Here is a 23,925-nt window from a genome sequence, read left to right as displayed (position 1 = left end):
TTTCTGGGGAGGGTCAACTTCCTTCCATACTCGAAAAATTTGTTTATCACTTCTCAGCCCGAATACTTCTACTTGTTGAGTCCTTCAATAAAATAATTTCTAAGCGTTTTTCACTCCAAGAAGAATGGAAGGAAAGAACTATTAAATGAAAATTAATGTTGATACAAGACGACATCTCAAACTTTAAATTTACTTTCTTTCACATTTACCTAAAATAATTTCAAAGTTAAACGAGATGAAAAGCTCTCTTAGAGCTCGTTTCAGCTGGAGGACATTATTTTCCATCAAGGATAAATCCTCCGTTATTTTAGCCCTATAAACTTGAACTAAATTCCAAAACAGTTTTTAGGTATTCAGATATCAATCGTTATACAGGTAAATACCGAAATCATATCCAACTTTTTAATTTTATCCTCACAAGGGGGCATTCCTGGTCCCACCCTGTTAACCATTTACACCGCTGACTTTCCTACACACGGTCCCTGAAACATAATATCACACTCCTTTTTCTAAAAATCGAGAATGACTAGAACAAAATTGTAAACGGCCTTTAGTATTAGTAATTTTTGGCGTAGAAATTAAAAATTAACCAAGTGTATAATTTTTATACTGGGTATTACCGAAATCATATCCAACTTTTTAATTTTATCCTCACAAGGGGGCATTCCTGGTCCCACCCTGTTAACCATTTACACCGCTGACTTTCCTACACATGGTCCCTGAAACATAATGTCCCACTCTTTTTCTGAAAGTCGAGAATGACTAGAATAAAATTGTACATGTCCTTCAGTATTAGTAATTTTGATGTACAAATGGAAAATTAATCAAATGTGTAATTTTTATACTTGGTGTTACCGAAACCATACCCAATTTTTTAATTTTATCCCAACAAGGGAGTATTCCTGGTCCCTCCCTGTTTACCATTTACTCTGCTGACTTTCCTCGTGGTCCCTGAAATATAATGTCACACTCCTTTTTCTGAAAATAGAGAATGACTAGAATAAAATTGTACATGTCCTTTAAATTAGTGATTTTGACGTACAAATTGAAAATTAATCAAATGTATCATTTTTATACTGGGTTTTACCGAACTCACATCCAAATTTTTAATTTTATCCCCACAAGGGAGCATTCCTGGTCCCACCCTGTTTATCATTTACACTGCTGACTTTCCTACACATGGTCCCTGAAACTCTCTTAATGTCACACTCCTCTATCTGAAAATCGAGAATGACTAGAACAAAATTGTAAATGACCTTTAGTATTAGTAATTTTTGGCGAGGCCATTAAAAATTAATTAAATGTAAAATATCTATACTGGCTATTACCGAAATCATATCCAACTGTTTAATTTTTTCCCCACAAGGGAGCATTCCTGGTCCCACCCTGTTTACCATTTACACTGCTGACTTTCCTACATATGGTTCCTGAAAAATAATGTCACACTCCTTTTTCTGAAAATCGAGAATGCCTTGAACAAAATTGTAAACGCCCTTTACTATTAGTAATTTTTGGTGTAGAAATGGAAAATTAATCAAATATATAATTTTTATACTGAGTATTACCTTTGATTACTATATTATTTTTTACTATATTATTATTTACTACTAATATTATTTTTGATATACAAACACCTCTAATTTTTATATAGCTATTACCAAAATCATATCAAACAGTTTAATTTCATCCCCACAAGGGCATATTCTTGATTTCACCCCATTTATGCTGCTGACTTTTTTATTCATCCCGTACCATTGTCACTACTTACCCATATGATATCGCAATTTTGTCCTAACTCTACACCTATCCAAGCAATCTCCAACATCAAAGACACCTTCACCTTACCAAACAAGTGCGAAAACTGGAGGACTAGTCTTGCCTCCCACTGTAAATCAAAACAAGGACCCACCGACATCCATTTACGTCAGACGCTAAGGACTTATACACCAGACTGACGTGGAAAGCCCCAAACAGAAGATGGGTATGAATTGGGTTACAGCCAAGCCAACTAAACTGTTGGCTGATAGTGCGTACACGGTATAATATAGGTAATCAAAAGATTTCTACGCGTTGCAGGTTAAAGTTGCAGTGGACAGCTTTTGCCCAGGGATTCCGCAAAATGTTATCGAAATGTTATGTGCACGACGCACCAATTGGTTCAAAAGGTTCAAATGTAGTTATAAATGTCGGAAACCATTTTGCCGAAGATATCTTCAAAAGATCAAAAGCCAAGAGAAGAAGAAGGAAACAGAATCTATAAAACCTTGTGATTCTAATAATGGAACAGTGGAGGTCTTCACTTCTCAGTGGGTTAAGTGTTTTGAAGACTTTGAAGAGCCCCAGAGCTGGATGGCATAAGTCCACATATCCTTGACGTGTTGGGAAAATAATAGCTTACACTGAATGAACAATTGAGAGAGGACCCACCAACCAGAACACTTTCGAAAATTCGGTGTTGAGCATTTTACTCTATTTTTTGACGTGTGCTTTCTATCGTAGTCGATAGAATTTGTCACAAATGTCATTAAACAAAATAGCAACCTAATTTCACGTCATTTGGTAGTCGGAAAGTGTGCGCACTCGCGTATATTCATTCTGCCGATAGGTGGCAAATTTTTCAGTTGGGAGGGAACGGGACTGATATCGTCGACTATCATTTGAGTAATACGTACTCATAAGACTTAATGCGGAATAAGCAACCATTCGGACTAAAGGGTGTGTCTTAGGAACAATTTTTAAAAAATAATTTAAACTCTTATAATACACGGAATAAAGCTGTGGTGTTCCTCCAATCCATCCAATATCCAGGGCATCTAATCCTTTTTCAGATAAATTTTGAAAGCTCGTTACTACATAACTAACCTCACTATCCACAACGTCCTCAATATTTCTTTTGTGAACACACTGAACCGATTCCGCTTTCAAAAGTTCCACAACCAACCCGTGATCCATCCTAAAACTACTCAAGTCTAACTGCTTTATCACCCCTCTCGCCCATTAACCACTCATGAGTGCCTGTTTGGCTGATTTCTCTTAACATGTGTCCTTTTGGTGCATTGCTGGCCGTGACGGTAGAAAAAAATATTTGCAATACGTATTTTGATATGTACCCTTAATTATTTGATTAATTCTATTTCTTTCTAAACTTTATCTATAATAAATATCTAATATGTATAATCTAACAAAAAAGTTGCTGAGTTAAAATTTTAAGGTGAATGACATGAAATTTAATTCAAAGTTCAAGGTGATCGAACGACAGTGTATTTCATTTATTCCATTACCAAGCTCTTTTTAATTAACATATATTGCAAGCAACAATGAAGTTTCAATACTGAGTTGAATGGATAGTCGAATAAAAACAATATTTATACAATAGCTTTATGCATATTGTCAAGGATTTGAATTATGTCAATAATTATGTTTGGTAATGTCCTTCTTTGTTGTTTGATATTTCTGCTCGTTCCATGTGTTGGATATGACATTTATTAATGCCGCCAAAGGTCCTAGGAAAGCAGGCATTAATCAATATTGCCGCATACACGGCGTCTGTTTTGCTATTTATTGTCACTACAATTATACCTTGTTGATACCAGTGCAGAGCAATAATTTTGTTTTAATGCAGCAATGAAAAAAAAAATGCCAGCTTGATTTATTTCGTAACCTGTTTGCTCTAGGTAAACTGAGATTTCGGCATCCACGGCCGTTGGACAAATGGAACCACATCCTGAACGCAACCCGGCTGCCGAACACTTGCGTGCAGATCATCGATACTGTCTTTGGCGATTTTCCAGGAGCGATCATATGGAATCCGAACACCCAGCTATCGGAAGATTGTTTATATCTGAACGTTGTAGTTCCTAAACCTCGCCCGACCAACGCAGCCGTCATGGTGTGGATATTCGGAGGAGGGTTTTATTCGGGTTCGGCCACGTTGGACGTGTACGACCACAAGACGCTCGTATCGGAAGAAAACGTGATATTAGTGTCGATGCAGTACAGGGTAGCGTCCCTCGGCTTCCTGTACCTGGATACGGCGGACGTACCCGGGAACGCCGGTCTTTATGATCAACGGATGGCACTTCAATGGGTGCACGACAACATTCATCTGTTCGGAGGCGACCCTCAGAAGGTGACGCTGTTCGGCGAAAGCGCCGGTGCCGTTTCCGTCTCGCTCCATCTTTTGTCGCCTCTTAGTCACAAACTGTTCAACCAGGCGATCATGGAATCCGGCTCGGCTGTGGCTCCGTGGGCGATCATTTCGAGGGAGGAGAGCATGCTGCGAGGACTGAGACTCGCCGAAGCGGTCGGCTGTCCGCATTCTAAACATGAACTTCGCGCCGTCATCGACTGCCTTCGAAACACCAACGCGACCGATTTAGTATCCAACGAATGGGGGACTCTAGGGATATGCGAATTCCCTTTCGTTCCCATTGTCGATGGAACGTTCGTAGACGATCACCCAAAGCGAAATTTGGCCGCGAGAAACTTCAAGAAGACCAATATCCTGATGGGCAGCAACACGGAAGAAGGATACTACTTCATTATTTATTACCTCACCGAGTTGTTCAGGAAGGAAGAGAACGTTTACATCAACAGGGAAGAGTTCTTGCGGGCGGTCGTGGAACTCAACCCTTACGTCAACAACATTGCTCGCCAGGCGATTATTTTCGAGTACACAGACTGGCAGAACCCCGAAGACCCAATCAAAAACAGGGACGCCCTGGACAAAATGGTCGGCGACTACCAGTTCACGTGCACCGTCAACGAGTTCGCTCACACGTACGCGGAAAGCGGGAACGTCGTGTACATGTACCTTTTCTCCCACAGGTCGATAGGGAACCCGTGGCCGTCGTGGACCGGCGTCATGCACGGCGACGAAATCAACTACGTCTTCGGGGAGCCGCTCAACCCAACGAAAAACTACCTGCCCTCCGAGGCGGAATTGAGCCGTCGAATGATGAACTACTGGGCCAACTTCGCCAAAACTGGGTAATACAAACCTCTTATGAAATATTCATGAGTTTAGGAAGAAGTAGACTATGACCGCTAGTAAGTCATTGGCATAATTTATATGCTAAGTACGGGCATTCTTTGCTCCTCTTATAAGAGGTAACCTCCCTTAAAACCTTCAATGGCCCTCATTCAACTTTGCTCGTAAATTCTCTTTGCCAATTAAAGGACAAAATACCCGATATATCATTTTCCTTTAAAATAACTGTCAAGTTACTTTAATCCACTAATTAATTATTAATTCATTCATACTAATTACTAAAAAATTCATTGTATTTAGTTAACAAGTCCAAACGTCTATTCATATTTTGTTAAACTCACAAACAATTTCTAACTCCGATATAATTCAAAGTTTATTAAATGAAAATTATTTATATTTCAATTTGCAAGCACAATATTGCATTATAAATAGTGACCCTTCAAATTTAGACCGCAATTAACAGCGCACAGTGAAATGCTAATAACCGTGACGTCGCTGAGCACGACGTTGTCAACAAAATCCGATCTAATTTTTGAATTAACACGAAACTCGATAACCTTGCAATGTTCGTTTCTCTTTTGTGTCACACAACCCCTTTTGTCTTTGCCAAATCAAACAAACCTCTGAAATTTGATCCGAATAGAAATCACACGTCTCTCATATTCCATTGTGTTTCTCTTTTTGTTAAGGAATCCAAACCTGAAAGGAAACAATTCCTGGACATCGACGTACTGGCCTCAGCATACTGCATACGGGCGAGAGTTCCTAACGCTTGGAATCAACCAGTCCAGCAGTACCACAGGGCGAGGCCCTAGAGTTAAACAATGTGCTTTCTGGAAAAAGTATTTACCGCAGCTTATAGCTTCCACAGGTACCTAATGATAAAAATCTATAAATATAAATTAACATAAAAAATTAAAATAAATTCACTAATTTTCGTGGTCCGCTTGACCAATAAATATTTTTCAATTAATTAAGGTTTTTTAGTTAACCCACGATCTTCTGCTAGGTACGCCGCTGCTCTACCACTTGAGCTATCGTGACTTCGAATCCGACTTTGAATTTTCCCTCCTTTTTGCCATTTTTTCAAACCTTAATTCAAGTCATGAAGATGACAGTATAAAACTGTCGAAAGCTCGGCGAAAACCGTAAGGAAGTTTTCTCTGTTTTCACCTCTTCCGAAGATCCTCTGAAAAGAACTTCTTGTATCCAGCAGGTCGATAATCTATTTTCATCGTTAAATTTAAAGATATTAATTGATCAAGCGGACCACGAAAATTAGTGAAGTTAATAAGTAAAATGAATCTTCACTAAAGCTTTCCGTGGCCATTTCATTTGTCGCCGAGAATCAAATAGATTACACGACATTTGAAAAATGGCAAAAAGGAGGGAAAATTCAAAAGGTGGGGTTGAGATGGGAAGTTGGTGTCCGAGTCGATCGAAGTCACGATAGCTCAAGTGGTAGAGAAGCGGCGTATCAAGCCGAAGGTCGTGGGTTCGAATCCTGCTCGTGACACTGACTTTTTTATCTCAACTAACAAACCTTAATTAATTGCAAGATTAAAATAAATATTGAATCTTTACAAATGAATATTCTTATTAGAATGTTTTTTCTTTTTTTTCAGAGACGAGAACAAATCCAGTACAGGAATGCACAAACGGTGTCAACAGCCTGTCATTGTCGAAAGAATTACTTCCAGCTGCGGTCGCATTTTTTGCGGCTTTAACTGTTTATGTTTAATAAACGTATTTTGTACATAAGGCCACCAAAGAGATGAATGAAAGATAAATCAAAAACAAAAAAAAATGATAAAAGATAAATATATATGAACAAATTGAACATATCTTACCCTCCCCCCTTGCGTGTAATATAAATTATATGTAAAGAGATTTTGAAACAAAAATTAGCTGATAGGTTCCTCAGATGGTTAAGATTTAAACAGAGCAAATGGATTTTTATGGTGTTCATAACACATTTAATGTGAGCCCCCTGATGTTTTTGCCCATGGCGTTGAAAAAACTCTAAAAATCGTGGTTTATTTACACAGCACTTGCTTTATTTGAAGTTTACGTATCGTGTAATTTTTATTTAACGAAAAATCTATTGTTTTTAACGTTTACTTAGCAATTACAGGGTTAGTCAAGGTTTAATTTAAATTTGTGATAATCAGAATTTTTATACGAGTTATGGATCATTTGTTAGGACATGAGAATGGCAAAAGCTGTGGACACAACGGATTCCTTCGAGTTTTTTCACACAAATAGTTATTTTTAGAAGACGCAAACAATTGTTGTAAGTGTGTTATGAATGCACATTAGTCAAATATAGGAAGACATATCGTTTTGTACAATAATATCTGTATGCACTCGATGTATATACAATATATGTCAATAATTGCACACTTAGTTATTTCTCTAAACCGAAGTAGGCTGCCATAAATTGCTTTTGAAGGTTGCCTACCCTTTTTGACAATATCGAGCTAGTTTATTGGCAATCTAATTTTTAAAAACTAATAAATAAAAGTTTTTGTTTTCATTAAAGAAAAACTTTGGTAAACGTCGAAGATCACAGCTGTTTTGACAATATCATAGTTTTATTGTCATATATAGAACTTTTGTTTGCTGTGATAAAATTCTGCGATTTATGATTTGGCTTGCCTAGATTGTTTGTCGCGTTAAAAAATCTTTCATTTTAAACAAGAAAATAACGAGCACTTACTCTTTAAAAAAAAAAACTTGCAAAACAAAACAACACATATCATAAAAAGTTATAAACAATGTTATTGTCCGCCTAATATATGAACAAACTAAAATAATTGTAAATAATATAAATGATGAGATCTTTATTTTGCATGCTTTGCTACTTAATGTACACTTTTAATCAAACCAAATTGTTCGAAAAACGGGCCATAACACATATGTATGCGTACGAAAATCGTACTAGGTGTATAGTTAGTGTTGCCTTGGGTGTCACCAAGTGTATATAAAAAAATATATATAAAAAGATTAAATTTAAATTAAACTACATGATTGTGGTTACAATAAAAATATATATAATTTATATATAAACTACACGTACAATCCACATTTGACCTATTATTTTTGTACAGATTTAGCAATCGCTTTTAATAATCAAAATAAAGATTCATTTTTTGTTTGTTTTTCTATTGTTCTTAATCCTGCTATTTAGCATTTTTCAATTATGTATAATGCTTTAAATTCATTAACCAAAGAGATAAAACACAAGTTCACACCCACTTTTTTCCATACATGACAATTATATAGTTACAATTGCCATTAAATATATTAATTATTCTGACAAATGTGCTATCAAAAGTGCATTGCCAGAAACATCAAAACATTCAATTAATCACGGAATAAAGCATTAAACATATAATAACAGTAAAAGTAAAATTAAAATGTCGTCAGTACAAATCACAAGTACAAGTTCATTTTCACAACCCTCCCTCACAACCCCGTTGAAAATTCACCTCTAGTTGTTAATTACGCTTTTTGTATATATTATATAATTAAAAAAATGAAAATTAATGTAATTTTTTATAAAACTAACTCGTGTAAATCTTGCAGCCTTTAAAAAAGAAAAAAAACAGGCTTCCGTTTTTTCGGAAGGATGATGATGATTTAAACGCAAATAATAAAGTACTTAACATGTTCCTAGTTGAAAACGTATTTGTTTGATTCACACACAGATCTGCTTTAAATAACAAAAAAAAAACAGTTAACTGTTTCTACCCATATTGATAGTTATAATTTCAACAAATGGAATTGGTGATGTTCTTACGAAAAACTGTCATTACTAGTTACGACATTCAAAAATGTTTTTGGTCATTTTTATTTTAGTTCCACTGGCCTAAAGTTGCGATAAACCTTTTCGATCAGGCCTACAGGCGAGTTAAAGCAAATAATACAATCAAATATGACACTGATGGTTTTATGTGAAATATTAATTATAAGACAATATATAAGCAAAAGATCAAACACCAATTGTAATATTTTATTATTGTAAACAGTAATAAAAATCACCAAAATTTTTACACAATACTCTAGTTCCATTTAATGATTTGTCTCATTATTTTATCTTTTTAAATGTTCACATTAGTAATTAAGTTTTTAACGACATAAAGTATGATATAAAATTGTATTGTTTCTTAGTAATATAGATATTTAAGAAATGTATATGTTTTTGTAAACATATTCTTGTATACTTCCTCTAATATTTAGTTTCTTATTTATTTAATGTATGTTTTTCAAGAAAATTTAGTTATGAAATAGACATTATCAATGCTATAATTAATTTACTAACAGTGTGTTATTTTTATTTGTCTACCGAAATTTTGTTATTAAAGAGAAAGCACATTAATCCCTTTTCTTTTATTCAGAGAAAAAAATCTTATGTGGATAATCGTTATTTTTCTAAGGAAAATTTTTGCAATAAATTTCACAGGAATGGTAAAAATCATTTGAGGAAGGTTGAATATTATGTATGAAAATACATATGTTGAAATGTATATAAGGAATATGTCAGTGGCGTGTTTTCAGTTGATTTTCTGCATCTCCTGCTACCCTTGTACGAAAAAAGGAAAAACAAACAGCACTTCGGAATATGTTGTAAAGCAAAATCACATTTATTGTCTTCTCTGCTAATCGTTTGTGTGCCACCTTCTCATTTCCAATAAAATTTGTTGAAAAAACCCAGTTACTTATTGGTTATTATCCTAATCTCAATGTTAAGTTGTGAAATCAATCATCATTTTTCTTACAATATTTAATTATTTAACTCTTAATTAATTTTTAACCTAATTTTATCTGACTGACACGAGGAGCCTATGTATTGGGTTGTCCGGAAAATAATGCAGGATTTTAAGTTTTCATTAAAAAAAATCTATATAAAATATTCTGTTTACGTTTACAGGATTACTCATTTGTATGAATGTCAACACTTATTAATCCTCTTCCAAATGATATTGTTTGTTTACCTCTGTAGCATTCCGCTACTTGGAAATAATTCAGTCATCCTTATAATGTCAAAGCGAGAATTTCGTACGATTTTCTTTTACGAGTTTAAACTCGGCCGAAGCGGAGCCCAAACGGCTAGAAACATTAACCAAGTCTGGGGCGAGGGTTGTGTTAATGAGTGCACTGTGCAAAGGTGGTTTAAAAAATTTCGGGAGGGAGATTTCAGCCTTGAAGATGAAGAAGGTCGTGGAAGGCCTTCCTCTCTTAATGATGATGTTCTGCGATCAGTGGTGGGTGCAGAGCAACTCAAAGTCAGTAAAACGACCGTCGCTGACCACCTCAAGGCGATTGGAAAAGTGAAAAAACTCGAAAATTGGGTTCCACACTCATTAAACGATCGCCAAAAAAATCAGCGCTTTGATGTTTGTGCATCACTTCTTTGTCGAAACAAAAATGACCCATTTCTGGCCAGAATTGTTACATGTGACGAAAAGTGGATTCTCTACGATAACACTAGACGTTCTGGACAGTGGCTCGACAAAGGAGAAGCTCCAATACATTTTCCAAAGCCCCCAACTCATCAAAAAAAGGTAATGGTTACGGTATGGTGGGCTTCATTTGGTTTAATACACTACAGCTTCTTAAATCCTGGCGAAACCATCAATGCTGAATCATACTGTAACCAAATTAATACCATGCATCAGAAATTGGCAGTAATGAAGCCCTCTTTGGTCAATCGGAAAGGGCCCATTTTGTTGCATGACAACGCTCGACCACATGTGTCACGTGTAACGTCACAAAAATTATTGGAGCTTGGCTATGAAACTTTGCCTCACCCACCCTACTCTCCGGACCTCTCGCCTACTGACTACCATTTTTTTAGACACCTGGACCACTACTTACAACACATAATATTCAAAAATCAAACGGAACTGGAAAATGCATTTATTGACTTTATCAATTCTAAAAATTCTGAATTCTACTCAGACGGAATTAATAAGTTACCAACACGTTGGGAGAAATGTATTGAGAGTATGGGAAATTATTTTGATTAAAGAACATTGCTTTAAAGTAACTAGTTTCTTTTTTTTTGTTTAATACCAAAATCCTGCATTATTTTCCGGACAACCCAATACTTGTGATCATTAATTATAACCTTCTTAAATTCACTAGTTTTCGTGGTCACCTTGACCAATTAATATCTTTCAATTAATTAAGGTTTTTAGTTGAAATAAAAAAGTCAGTTGAAAGTTCAGTTGAAAAATGGCAAAAATGAGGGAAAATTCAAAAGGTGGGGTTGAGATGGGAGGTTAGTGTCCTAGTGGATCGGTCAGTTCAGGTGATAGAGCAGCGGCGTATTTAGCCGAAGATCGTGGGTTCGAATCCCCCTCGTGACACTGACTTTTTTATCTCAACTAAAATACCTTAACTAATTAATTATAACACTACTTTTTTTATACTAAGGCAAAAAATATCGGACGTAAAATAAATTCGTTGCATTGAATAATCAACATACAAACCATTTTGTTCTACTTCCTGCTGCAATCTTTAATATAATTTTGTAATTTCTCGGGTTTGCAATCCTCCTCGAGTCAATTTTTTTTTAAATTTTACATAGGTTTTACATACATTTTACATAGGAATTTTACATAGGTAGGAATAAATGAATGTTTGAAGGGGCAATGTCAGGAATTTGAGTAGGACATCCCAATCAAGCTCGAACAATTACTGGCAAAGATCTTGATGGAAAAAATCTCCTTGTGTTTAACCAATGTCGGTCGGTTTTGTTTTGGTCATTGCTGAGCTCTGGCACAGTATTCAGCCGAATTAACGATTTGGCTGGGTGGAAGTATTTCATAATAAAGCACCCCCTTCCAATCCCAAAAAATGCATATTACCTATTTGCTTTTGAGGTAGTTTACGGTAGGTCACTGTTTTTTTTTAAATTTTCCTCTCCAAACATTATTGTAAAAGACCCGCTTTTTATACTCAGTTATCATTCTTTGAAAAATGAGTCGTTTACATTAGGAGGGCATACCACATATTCTTCTCATACCCCATTTATCGCCCTGAAAAACATATCAAGCAGCTCTCAGATGTGTTGAAAAGTTTGTAGGAGATATATTAAATGTATCTTATTTTTTTTCTTATTTGTGACAAAAGCTTGAATTTGTTCATCATTCGTTGATGAACGACCAGAGCGCTTTTCGTTTTCCAAATCCAAATTGCAGCTTCTGAACCGAGCAAATACTTACGGACGGTGCTTTCTTCTAAAGAGTCATCAACATACACATCACAGAATTTCTTAGGAATCTGTTTTTACTCCGTGGAAATAGAAAAACCCATTAAATGTCGATAATGTCCTACTTTCTTCCATTGTTAACCATGTAAAAAAGGCGAAAATGCCGACTGAAAGACATTGATTACTTTATTAAATATTTATTTGCAAATTTCATAACAAAGAGAAATAAAATATACCACTGGAAAAACGCTACTGAGTTATTTAACAATACAACCCAATATTAGAAATCTCAGACATATTACTCTTCTTGCAAATGGATCCTAGAAATCGATAAAATAAATTTAAATGTAGTTTTTAATCAAATTAATATATATATATATAAATTTTAAAAAATTTAAGGTTATTACATGTCAGTTGATTTTTTTATGTAGGATCACAAAATGAACGCTACGTCGTTCAGTTAAAAATTGTGTATACAATTTTTCTGAAAAATCAAGAAAAAAAATTTATAGTTTAATTGTCTCTTTATGCAAATTAAAAGTCAACGAACCAAACGGTCGGCGAGTTTTTTGCTGATGTCATGCTTATTGACATAGTCTAAAAATAGAGACTTTCAGATTTATAATTCTTGTAATAATGTGGAATTTGGGTTAAATCTAAAAGAGTTTTGAATTTTTAATTCCGAATCTCTGGACTCAAAACGAGAATAAAAAATTTAAAAAATGTCTTGTTATGCATGTATTTTATATATAAAGTGGGAAGTTTATGGGCTGACAAACAGCTGAGGTCATCGCCGGCCCTCTGCGTGTTTTTCCTTCTTTTTCTCTTCTTTCGCGCTTATTTTGTCTTAAACGGCAGCCATTTAAGCGACTCGATCTGGAAAAATAGAAACAAAACATACAATACGTATATATACATCACTACAAACATAGATGTCTGGTCACATTCACTCCCCCAGAGTACTCGATATTCCTCGGGGCGGGGTTATAAGCAACCCCTTCCATTCACGTTAATAAATTACTTTTACTCTCCAGACTACATACACTCACTCCAGAGTACTCGTTATTCCTCGGGGCGGGGTTTATAAGCAACCCATTCCATTCACGTTAATAAATTACTTTTACTCTCCAGACGACATACACTCACCGCAGAGTACTCGTTATTCCTTGGGGCCGGGTTTATAAGCAACCCATTCCATTCACGTTAATAAATTACTTTTACTCTCCAGACGACATACACTCACCGCAGAGTACTCGTTATTCCTCGGGGCAGGGTTTATAAGCAACCCATTCCTTTCATGCTAATAAATTACATTCATTACACTAAATTAACACAAACACAACTCTCATAGAAACATAGAAGTCTGATCGGGGTTAGGTTGGGAAGCGTTGTGGGGCTTTCCAGCGGCTTCTTTGGCCCTGTCTGCTTCTTCGTTCCCCAACAATAACATGTATTACCTGTTCTGGACTCGTGGCGATTGAATCTCCTCGGCATCGAGTACGTAAGTGACCAAACTGTTCTTGTGAAAAATAATCCCATTCTTCAACAAGAGCGGTTTAAAGCTGTTCAGTGCTTGTGGGAGAAACGATTTCTAATCCGTCTCTTTATCATGTTCCAAATATTTTCTACAAGATTCATATCAATGTGCTTCCTATGTTATCTAACGGGTGAGAACTCGAGCTGCGGTCAAGCATTAAGATGAAGTTGTCCCCAATATGGGTCCACAGCTTCCAGAAGAACTTCCTCAATGTACCTTGGTGCAGTCAAAGATCCATTCTGTACGATAATCATTTTGGTACGGGCATGGATGTTGATTCCACCCCATGTTGTTCCTGTCTGTCTTTCAAAAGGATGTAATTCATGTATGGCAGAGGAAGCAAAGAGCTTCCCACGTCTTTTCCATAGTCCCGTCAATCTGATTGCCAAACTGGCACTCATCTGTGAAGAACCAGCCCGCAAGTGTCCATACGAGATGCTGATTTGCCATTATTCGCCTTTCTAATCGATGCTCTCCAGTAGTAGATACGGTGCGCCTATATACTAGAATATTCTGACGAAGCCTTCTGATGACTGTTTTAGAGCTCACTCTAATAGTACGGACCGTTTGGTTGACTATCTATCAATGAAGCCGTTAAATGACGGTTCCGTAGTGCGGTAAGAGCAAACGATCGTCTCTTGCCGTTGTACATCGTGGTGGACCACCACTACTTCGATCGAGACCTGCAGTGGCCCTAAACCGCTGCAGACTATCGTGGATAGTACGTCACACTCAGGACTTGGGCTAGTAACGGACGCTAAGGCCTTTTCCAAAGCATCTGCCCGAGCGAGATATTCTCGACTAAAAACCATGTTTTTAAGGGAACCTTTTTTACTCAAATTAACAGACACACAAAGGATTAAAGGCTTTATTACCTACTCAATCGACAATCACAATTACCGTTAAAATCATACCGACTCAAACCTATTTGGATATACGGGTGCCAAGCTTATGGATCGGCAAAATATTCCAAATATAATATACATTTAAAAAAACCAAAACATTTTTTCAGTAAATTAAGTAAAAAAACTAATTTTCATGAAAAAATTTTCTAAATAAAAAATTCAATCCATTTATGTTTTAGTGATAAATTGGCCAAAATACTTCATCCAATTAATTATTCTTTTTATGTAAGTTCTTGGTTGAATAAAAAAGTCAGTGACACGAGCGGGATTCGAACTCACGATTTTCGGCTACATACGCCGTTGCTTTACCACTTGTATATCGTGACTTCGATCCTCTCCTTTAGCTCAACCAAGTGGTCGAGCGTCGGCGTATTTAGCCAAAGATCGTGGGTTCGAATCCCGCTCGTGACACTAACTTTTTCATCTCAACAAGAATTTACATAAAAAGAATAACTAATTGAAATAAGTAATTTGGTCATCATACCACTAAAAATAAATGGATTAATATTTAATAAGTAAAACAAGTATCACTTCTCTAACAGCTCCCCGTGGCCACTTCATAAGTCGCTAAGAATCGAATCCTGATGTGTGACATTTGAAAATGGCAAAAAGAAGCTAAATTCGAACGGTTGTAGGTTGAGATGGGACGTTGGTGTCCAAGTGGATCGAAATCACGATAGCCCAAGTGGTTATAACAGCGGCGTATTTAGCCGAAGATCGTGGGTTCGAATCCCGCTCGTGACACTAACTTTTTCATCTCAACAAGACCTTACATAAAAAGAATAACTAATTGAAATAAGTAATTTTGGTCATCATACCACTAAAAATAAATGGATTAATATTTAATAAGTTAATAAGTAAAAGAAGTATCATTTCTCTAACAGCTCCCCGTGGCCATTTCATAAGTCGCTGAGAATCTAATTCTGATTACACGACATTTGAAAATGGCAAAAAGAAGGAAAATAAGATCGGTTGTAGGTTGAGATGGAAATTTGGTGTCCGAGTGAATCGAAGTCATGTTAGCTCAAGTGGTAGAGCAGCGGCGTATTTAGCCGAAGATCGTTGGTTCGAATCCCGCTCGTGACGCTGACTTTTTTATCTCAACCAAGACCTTACATAAAAAACATAATTAATTGAATGAAGATTTAACTGCAATTTAAAAAAGGCTATTTTTGTGCTGGATCGCACGGAGTATTTTTTTCGACTTTTATACAAATTGAACGTTTATAAAACCTTTCTAAAGAAGGATATACCCATTTTCATGCTAACTCAACAGGTCACAGGTTTTTATGTTGTTTTAAATAAAGATTAAATTTATACAAAACGGCTCAAACAATTTATCTATTACTCTGGTTGTTAATTTATTTTCCGAGGTTTGTGCTGTAACGAGTACCTTATAAGATTCTAAAACCCTGTCACATTTCCTGTGGTTCGGTGGTGCTGTTATTGCCGATATAAATATTTTTTAATAATCCCGAAAAAATTTATTCATTTTGGGGATGAAAAAAACGAATATAAACTTTGTTTCGTCCCCAAAAGAAATATACATTTCAACACTTGTCGCTCGGCCACAAATCATCCCATACCTACGGTTCCATACGCTAGCCGCCAAATACAATTTTGTCTAAGTGGCCTATTTACAATAATTTGGCATAAAAATAGACTAACAAGTCGTGGTGAAAAGTTCAATCAATTTATACAAATTTTCTCGCTCTCGACTCTTATCTTCGTACAAATTCTCTCGATTATTATGAAAACAAATGGGTTTGGTGCAATGCAGGACCGGCCCGCTGTAGTTCATTCATGCTTCATGGGCTCATCAACACGTTAAGCCCTTTAAGAATATCTACCATGTTTCAACCTGCAAGGGCATCACGCGAAGGCTATTTCCAAAGTTGGAAATTAGAATAAAAAAGCACTAAGTACTCATGTCTGGCAAAGATGAACATGAACTAAACAATATCGATCGACTTACCTAGCACAGCTCAAATTGTTTCCTATTTTACTCAAATAATTATGTAATAATAGGATGAATAATTTTAAAAATAACGGATTTACAGCAATGGCCATAAAAAATGTATTCTTAATGTTCTCTTCTTTGTCTTCCATGAAGTGGTCGATGACGTAAACCAGATTTATCAAATATTAGAACAGCTGTGTCACTAAAGCCTCAAACCTTCTAGCGAATGCTCATGGTCAATATGACACGTTATGATTTATATACTCGAAGGACATTTAATTTGTTATATGTTTGAAAAATGGCAAAAATAGGGAAAATTCGAAAGATTGTAGGTTGAGATGAGTTGGAGTCCGAGGGGATCGAAGTCACGATAGCTCAGGCTTAAAAGATTCTAATTAGCCCAAGAGAAAAGACGAAATTTTAAAAAATTGTATTGGTGGTTTAATAATATTTTCATATATTTAATTCTAAATAAAGAGTTTGTAATATATCGGGTTGTCCGGAAAATAATGCAGGATTTTAAGTTTTCATTAAAAAAAATCTATATAAAATATTCTGTTTACGTTTACAGGATTACNTGGGAAATTATTTTGATTAAAGAACATTGCTTTAAAGTAACTAGTTTCTTTTTTTTTGTTTAATACCAAAATCCTGCATTATTTTCCGGACAACCCAATATTTAGGATATATTAGAATTAGTGTACAGACCATTTTTTTTTTCGACGAGGGTGCCGGTATTTATTTTTAAAAAAAGCCCAGTCGGGTTGGAATGCAGGGCCGCTGGATTCGAACTCAGGACCTTTACCATACACTGATGAGCGCCGAGTCAACGCCTAAACCGTTGCGCCCACCTATACACCGAGAGATTATTTATAAACAATCCCCCTTTTATTTCTTTTGTTTGGAAATAACGACAAAAAATAAGACTGGTCATCATTTTTTACGTAGCATCTTACATCTGAACTCAAAATTTTGTTTTGGACGTATGATACGTCCCCAGGGCTTACCAACTTTTTTTTTTCAAATGAGACGTTATCGTTTTGAATACAGAATTAAATTCTACGACTTTTTTTTAAGAAGATTTTACTTCGAGAGCTTTTTATTTAGAGTTTGTCGTATAAGAGTTCTTAAGATTTAAAAAAAAGTTCAAATTTTATTTATCTCAATCGTCATTCATTTACTTTCTAGTAACTTTAAGTTAATTATCAATTACTAATTCAATTACCTCCTAGTAACTTTATCAAGTTAATCCTAGTAAAATAATTTTCAAAATGGGCACCACCGATCTCCATACAAAATAAAATCCTCTTTCCAATTCATTTCGCACTTCGCGAAAAGTAACTGGTGTTATGCTTCTACAACACCTTTTGATCGTTTCCTTTAAATCTTCCAGGTTGTTTGAAAGCGATCGGTACACCGTCAACTGGCAAATAATTTCTCCAAGGAGCTCAAGGTAGTTTTCTCCTTTTAAATTGTTTTATGCAAGTTAGAATGAAACAGTCGTCAACGAATTCATTTTTGCACCAAAAGCGTATTATAGTAAAATTTACGTTAATGAATGGAAAGAAGGTTGAATAAACGCAAACAATTAAGGAAACAAAATTTTGAGTTAAACGGATAAAAATATTTCCTTTTACCAGTCAATACAGTCTTGTTTGGTGAAAAAACAAAGACCATTTTTTTTGTACAAAATAAAGAAAGAATTCACTAATTTCGTGGTCCGCTTGACCAATTAATATATTACAATTAATTAAGGTTTTTAGTTGAGATAAAAAAGTCAATGGCACGAGCGGGATTCGAACACACGATCTTCGGCTTGATACGCCGCTGCTCTACCACTTGCGGTCGAGATGGGAAGTTGGTGTCCGAGTGGATCGAGGTCACGATAGCTCAGGTGGTAGAGCAGCGGCGAATCAAGCCGAAGATCAGGGTTCGAATCCCGCCCGTGCCATTGACTTTTTTTATCTCAACTAAAAACCTTAATTAATTGCAAAGAAAGAATGTTAAACGCATTAAAAAAGTAAACTAATAAATTACAAATCAAACAATAGGTAATCAATAGGTTTAATAAGTTATGTTTAATTGAAAAATAATGAAGAAAATGTGTTTTCATTTTTGAAAAACCTCGTTTTCAAGTACGACAGCAAATAATAAAAAAAACATTTAATGATGAACACTGACAAGTGAAGAACACCGTAACGGAAATTTTCAGTTTTTTAAATCAAATGCACTTTGCTTTATATTACAAAAATCAGGCCGTCCAAAAGAACTACCCTTTCACAGCCCAGCGGAAACCCAACAGGCAGAAGTTTGAAGTTCCTCTCCTCCTCAACCATGTCGCCAGTGGAAGGGCGCTTTGGCGACCGAGTATTACCGTCATAAACCATTAAATTTAATTTGCGTGTATAAGAGTAAGGCATTTTAGACCAAGTGGCTAAGTCCCGCCTCTGGTCTCGAAGTTGGAGGTTCAAATCTAACTACATTTTTTATGTGTGGTGATCAGTTACCGTTAATCGATAATTATTCAGAAATCGTGAGACGCGGTCTGGTGTGATGTAGGTCTCAGAAAAATATTTTCTTTGTCGTGCCAACGTTTCGATTTTTATTGAGATCATCTTCAGGGCTCAAAGTGTTTGTCTTCTGTTTAGATGTGCCTTTTTAGCGTGTCGGGTTGAGAGTGCCAGTGAGATGTTGCTGTTTTATGTTTACATATGTTGGATTTTGAAGGCGAGGGGAAGAAAGTCGGTATAGAACCTTCCACCATACATAAATACCATTCTCGACTTCGGCATATATTGTGTTTATAAACCACGATGTTTTCATGTTCTAAAGTGAATTACGTGTGCTTCGTTCAATAATTCTATATTTTAATATCTTCCTGAGATTCATACAACAATGATCATTCAATACGACCAAATAAAATTCGCAAGTATTGACAAGTAGTATTCATTAAAATATAATTTCTTCATCTAAAGAGATTTTTATGAATGCTGGGAAATTTGGTGCAATGCAGCATCAGGCTCGATGTGCTTCATTTATGCTTCACGAGCGCAACAAAACGTAAAGCCCCTTAAGAAAATATTCATGTTTCAACTTGTAAATGCATCACGGCTTATTTAAAAGTTTGAAATTAGAACAAAAAACGTGAACATGTGAATATGATCCTAACACAAGCTCGATTTTGTTTCAGATTTCGTTGAAAATGTGCAGTAATGTACGAAATATATAACAATCACTACCGTTACATTAGTAATACCATTAGGATAATTATTATAAATTAATTCTACAATTATTAGCTGAATTTTGTATTTTCTACAGATATATAAGGCACACATATTTAATTAGCTAAGTAATTGATTAGATGCATTTTAAGAGAATAAATAATATGGTTAGAGTAAGGAAATTTGTAGAAATTAATTAATAGTAACGAGGGTTTTGGTAAAATGGTGGTTGTCTCCGTTGGCATAGGTCTGGAGGCCGACGAAGTTTCTAACTCCGTGATGTCCCAATCTCCGGACTTTCTCCGCGATCCGGCCCTGTAACGATAAAAATGCAATAAAAAGTATGATTAAGGGAAATTGCGAGCTTTGTCGGGCCTGATCAGCAGAGAAGTACTCGCGTAGCATGAGTAGAGTCAAAGGGAGGGTGACCTCGGTGGATAGAAAGGTCCACCAAGTAGAAGAAGCGTCATCCTCACCCGATTACATCATTTCACATTTAATCTAGGGCAGGTCATGCGAGGTTGACGCTTGTTTGGACTAAGTAAATACTTTTGGTCCAAATCTCCTGAGTGTAACCGTATAAACGGTGATGGAGAGTGATTCGCTAGGGCGCAGGTAATTTATTGTAAATTATAAAAACTGGAATTGCCGGTGGAATGTGAGAAGTGTTAAGCTCAATGTACATGCGTGTGCAGATTTGAGATTTTATAAATCAGTAATAAGTTAATCGTTTCAGTTAAGTGATTAATTTTCAAACAGAATGAAAATAGCGACGCAAAATTACAAATATATTGGGATTATTAAAAACGATTGGTTTGTTTCAAATTTCCATGATATTTGTCTCAATTATACTGTTTCTTGTTTCTAAAAATTGCACTATTTGCTGAAAACTCAGGTTTGAGCAAATGTTAGAACAGTTGATCGGACAAAAAATGTTTGCTTACTTTAATTCCCACTACCCAAAACGTTAGTATATATACAGAGGGGATTTGATAATTTTCTAACAGTCTACATATTTCAATTTTGAACGATTCTACTACTTAACAACCTTTCGTTTCATCAATTTTCGTCACAGCACAAATGTAAGATATTATTATATTTTTCTGTATTTAAAAAACTACCAATGTGTTTATGAACGAAATTTTTGAATGCTGGTCGCATAATTTGAATTGTGAGAGAGTAATCTTAAAATATTGCGTTCTTAAGTTTCTATTTTTTGGAAACGTTGATGATTTTATATTAGACAGGAATTCTGGGTTAGGATCTATCGTATTATATTAAAGGTTGGAAAAACTTTTTCATTAATATTTCATGTTGTTTAGAAGAGATGTGGTGGTTGTTAGTGTCTACTTTGCTGATCAGCGTGGGTAGTTCGTCATCCGAGGACAACCTTGTTGTTGACACTGACAAAGGGAAAGTTCAAGGCGTCACGCTCAAATCAGCCACTGGCAAAGATGTAGACGCTTGGCTGGGAATCCCTTTTGCGAAGCCGCCTACTGGTAAGATGAACCAAATGCATTTTGAAATTTGCTGCGAGAAAGGGTGAGAGTAAATTTATCTCGTTGGACAACCAATGTTTCAAGCTAAACATTAAACGTGTGGTGTTTGGTGACCGATAGTTAATGATTATTTGGAGAACGTCAGATGCGGTCTGAGATCTCATTCGATAAATAAATTGTTTTCTAAAACCTACATCACACCAGACCGCATCCCACGATCTCCAAATAATCTAAACATTAAATTTTGTTGCAATGTTTTTCACAATTCCTTATCTTTATTAGTTTAAAATGTTAATAGTTTAATTTGGCATTGTAGGTAATCTGAGATTTAAATTGCCGCAGCCTCCGGAGAAATGGGACGACACTAAACAAGCGACACGTCAGCCGAATAGTTGCGTGCAGACCATTGATACGACATTCGGCGATTTTCCCGGATCGAACATGTGGAATGCAAACACTGATCTTTCGGAAGACTGCCTCTATCTGAATGTGATAGTACCTAAACCTCGACCGACATCGAACAACAAGGCCCCAGTCATGTTGTATATATTTGGAGGAGGCTTCTACTGCGGATCGGCAACGTTGGACGTCTACGATCCAAAAACGCTCGCTTCAGAAGAAAACGTGATAGTAGTATCTATACAGCATAGGGTAGCTTCTCTTGGTTTTCTTTACCTAGGAACGGAAGAAGCACCTGGTAATATGGGCTTGTTCGACCAACGGATGGCCATGAAATGGGTGAAGGACAACATCCAGAACTTCGGGGGAGATCCGAACAAAATAACATTGTTTGGAATGAGTTCTGGTGCTAGTTCAATCGGCTTACATCTCATGGCTCCTGAGAGCCATAGCTTATTTAATAATGCCATTTTGGAATCGGGCACTGCCTTTACACCGTGGACGCTCATGTCGAAAGAAGAAAACAAGAAACGTGGATTAGATCTTGCCAAGCAAATGAAATGTACAAAAAACGACAACCAACACGATATGAATTGTCTTCGGACAGCTAACGCCACCCAAATGGTGTACAAGGAGTGGGAAATGGAAACAAAACCATCCGGCGTGTACGAGTTTCCGTTCGTTCCCGTTGTTGACAGTCAACAACCGTTTTTCAAGAAAGGTGAATCGTCGGGAGACAACAAATTTAAAAAGACTGGTGTAATCATGGGGAGCAACAAGGAAGAAGGTATTTACTTTCTTCTATATTTCCTGAAAGATGTGCTTAAAAAAGAAGAACAAACTACCGTCAACGAGGAACAATACAAGGATGCGGTCGAGAAAATCTACCCTTACTTGACAGAAGACAATCGTAAGCAGATTAAAGATAAATATAAAACTTGGCAGGGCGCAGACAAGTCAAATGATTACAAAGACGCTCTTGATAAAATGGTCGGCGACTCTAACACTACATGCTCCGTCAACCAATTTGCTGACGTTTATGCTGGATTACAACAGGATGTGTATGTTTATCTGTTCGACCGTATTTCCAATGTATCACCATGGCCTAAATGGACTGGTGGCATGCACGGAGAAGAAATCTACTACGTCTTCGGTGAGCCGCTCAATACAACCAAGGGGTACAGTGAGGAAGACAAAAAACTCAGCAAGGAAATGATGAAGTACTGGGCTAACTTCGCCAGAACAGGGTAATTCTAATTCTCCATCACATATTTTTCTATAATACTAAAATATACATTTCATAAATGTTTTAATTTTATTAAACGGCACGACCGTTGAGTTTTTGAAAAAGTTAGTAAATTATTCATTAATGTTTATGTTTTTAGGGATCCCAACAAAGATGACAAAAACCAAAAGACAACTGTTACATGGCCGAAATACGACACCACACAAAAGAAGTACTTAAAGCTTGCCGAAAAACTTGAAGAAGGATCAAAGCACAGGGAGGAACAATGCCAATTCTGGAAAACTCTTGGACAACATGTTTCAACAAACGAATTAGACACATCAACATCCAAATAAAATATGTTCATAAAAACTCAGAACATTAAACTTACATTTCATGCGATTTCGATTTATTCCCTGTAACTAATCCTTTAATGACCTGTCTTTTCAAATTTAATTTAAAATCCAAAAAATTCACCACGTCATGATAACTAATTAATGTTCTATGCACAAGCACCAGCAATCCAATAAAACCCTAATCATGTTTTATGCCAAAGAATACCTACATAATAGAAAAAATATGCATACGTATGAGTTCAAAGCAATAATAAACTTTTATTAAAATTTAAGCTAGGATTAAACTAAAAAGCATTCCTAATTATACTTTGTTTTAAAAAGCCAAATATTGTGGTATTTTTCAAATTTGAATATTTATTAATGTTTTAGTAGTCTCCGGCCCGGAGGACCACAAAATATCTGATCAAGTGGACTGTATGGGTTTAAAATTAAACTAAAATAAAATGAATTATAAAATAAAGAGGAAAAAAACACTTACCTCCGGTGACGATAGTCCAGCTACCTCAACTGGGGTAGAGATGGGCAAAAGAATCGAGAATCGATTCAAAGAATCGACTCATCTAAAAGAATCGATCCCCCAATTGATTCCTTTAAGTGAGTTGCGGTTCAGTTCG

At 36.0% G+C, this 23,925-nt stretch overlaps 2 protein-coding genes across 7 annotated transcripts in view; both read left to right on the top strand.

The window, feature by feature from the left end:
• The window catches only part of LOC106669386 (acetylcholinesterase-like), an 81,371-nt gene extending 71,665 nt beyond the window's left edge, over positions 1-9,706 (top strand). For 4 of the 5 annotated variants that reach the window (XM_024230005.1, XM_014398844.2, XM_014398846.2 and 1 more), the window contains 3 exons: positions 3,675-4,989; positions 5,680-5,861; positions 6,616-9,706. In XM_024230005.1, coding sequence (XP_024085773.1) covers positions 3,675-4,989; positions 5,680-5,861; positions 6,616-6,731 — 1,613 coding nt within the window. In that variant the 3' untranslated portion in view covers positions 6,732-9,706. 5 annotated transcript variants of the gene reach the window in all.
• An 11,100-nt stretch (positions 9,707-20,806) lies between these two features.
• Positions 20,807-23,357, top strand: LOC106669436 (acetylcholinesterase-like). 2 transcript variants are annotated; one of them, XM_014398919.2, is made up of 4 exons: positions 20,807-20,914; positions 21,155-21,331; positions 21,648-22,977; positions 23,116-23,357. In XM_014398919.2, the coding sequence occupies exons 2-4, from the start codon at positions 21,160-21,162 to the stop codon at positions 23,309-23,311; spliced, it is 1,698 nt and encodes a 565-aa protein (XP_014254405.1). In that variant the 5' UTR covers positions 20,807-20,914; positions 21,155-21,159; the 3' UTR covers positions 23,312-23,357.
• Positions 23,358-23,925: the final 568 nt, after the last annotated feature.

The sequence above is a fragment of the Cimex lectularius genome, unplaced genomic scaffold, assembly GCF_000648675.2.
Source record: "Cimex lectularius strain Harlan isolate CLEC.00 unplaced genomic scaffold, Clec_2.1 scaffold481, whole genome shotgun sequence".
Classification (NCBI taxonomy): Eukaryota; Metazoa; Arthropoda; class Insecta; order Hemiptera; family Cimicidae; genus Cimex; species Cimex lectularius.
This window is presented reverse-complemented; position numbering and strand designations above follow the sequence as displayed.

Coding starts and splice junctions, on each gene's coding strand:
- LOC106669436 (XM_014398919.2), top strand. CDS start 21,160: ATGTGGTGGTTGTTAGTGTCTACTTTGCTGATCAGCGTGGGTAGTTCG. Junction 21,332..21,647: donor TTTTGCGAAGCCGCCTACTG/GTAAGATGAACC, acceptor TTGGCATTGTAG/GTAATCTGAGATTTAAATTG. Junction 22,978..23,115: donor GCTAACTTCGCCAGAACAGG/GTAATTCTAATT, acceptor TTATGTTTTTAG/GGATCCCAACAAAGATGACA.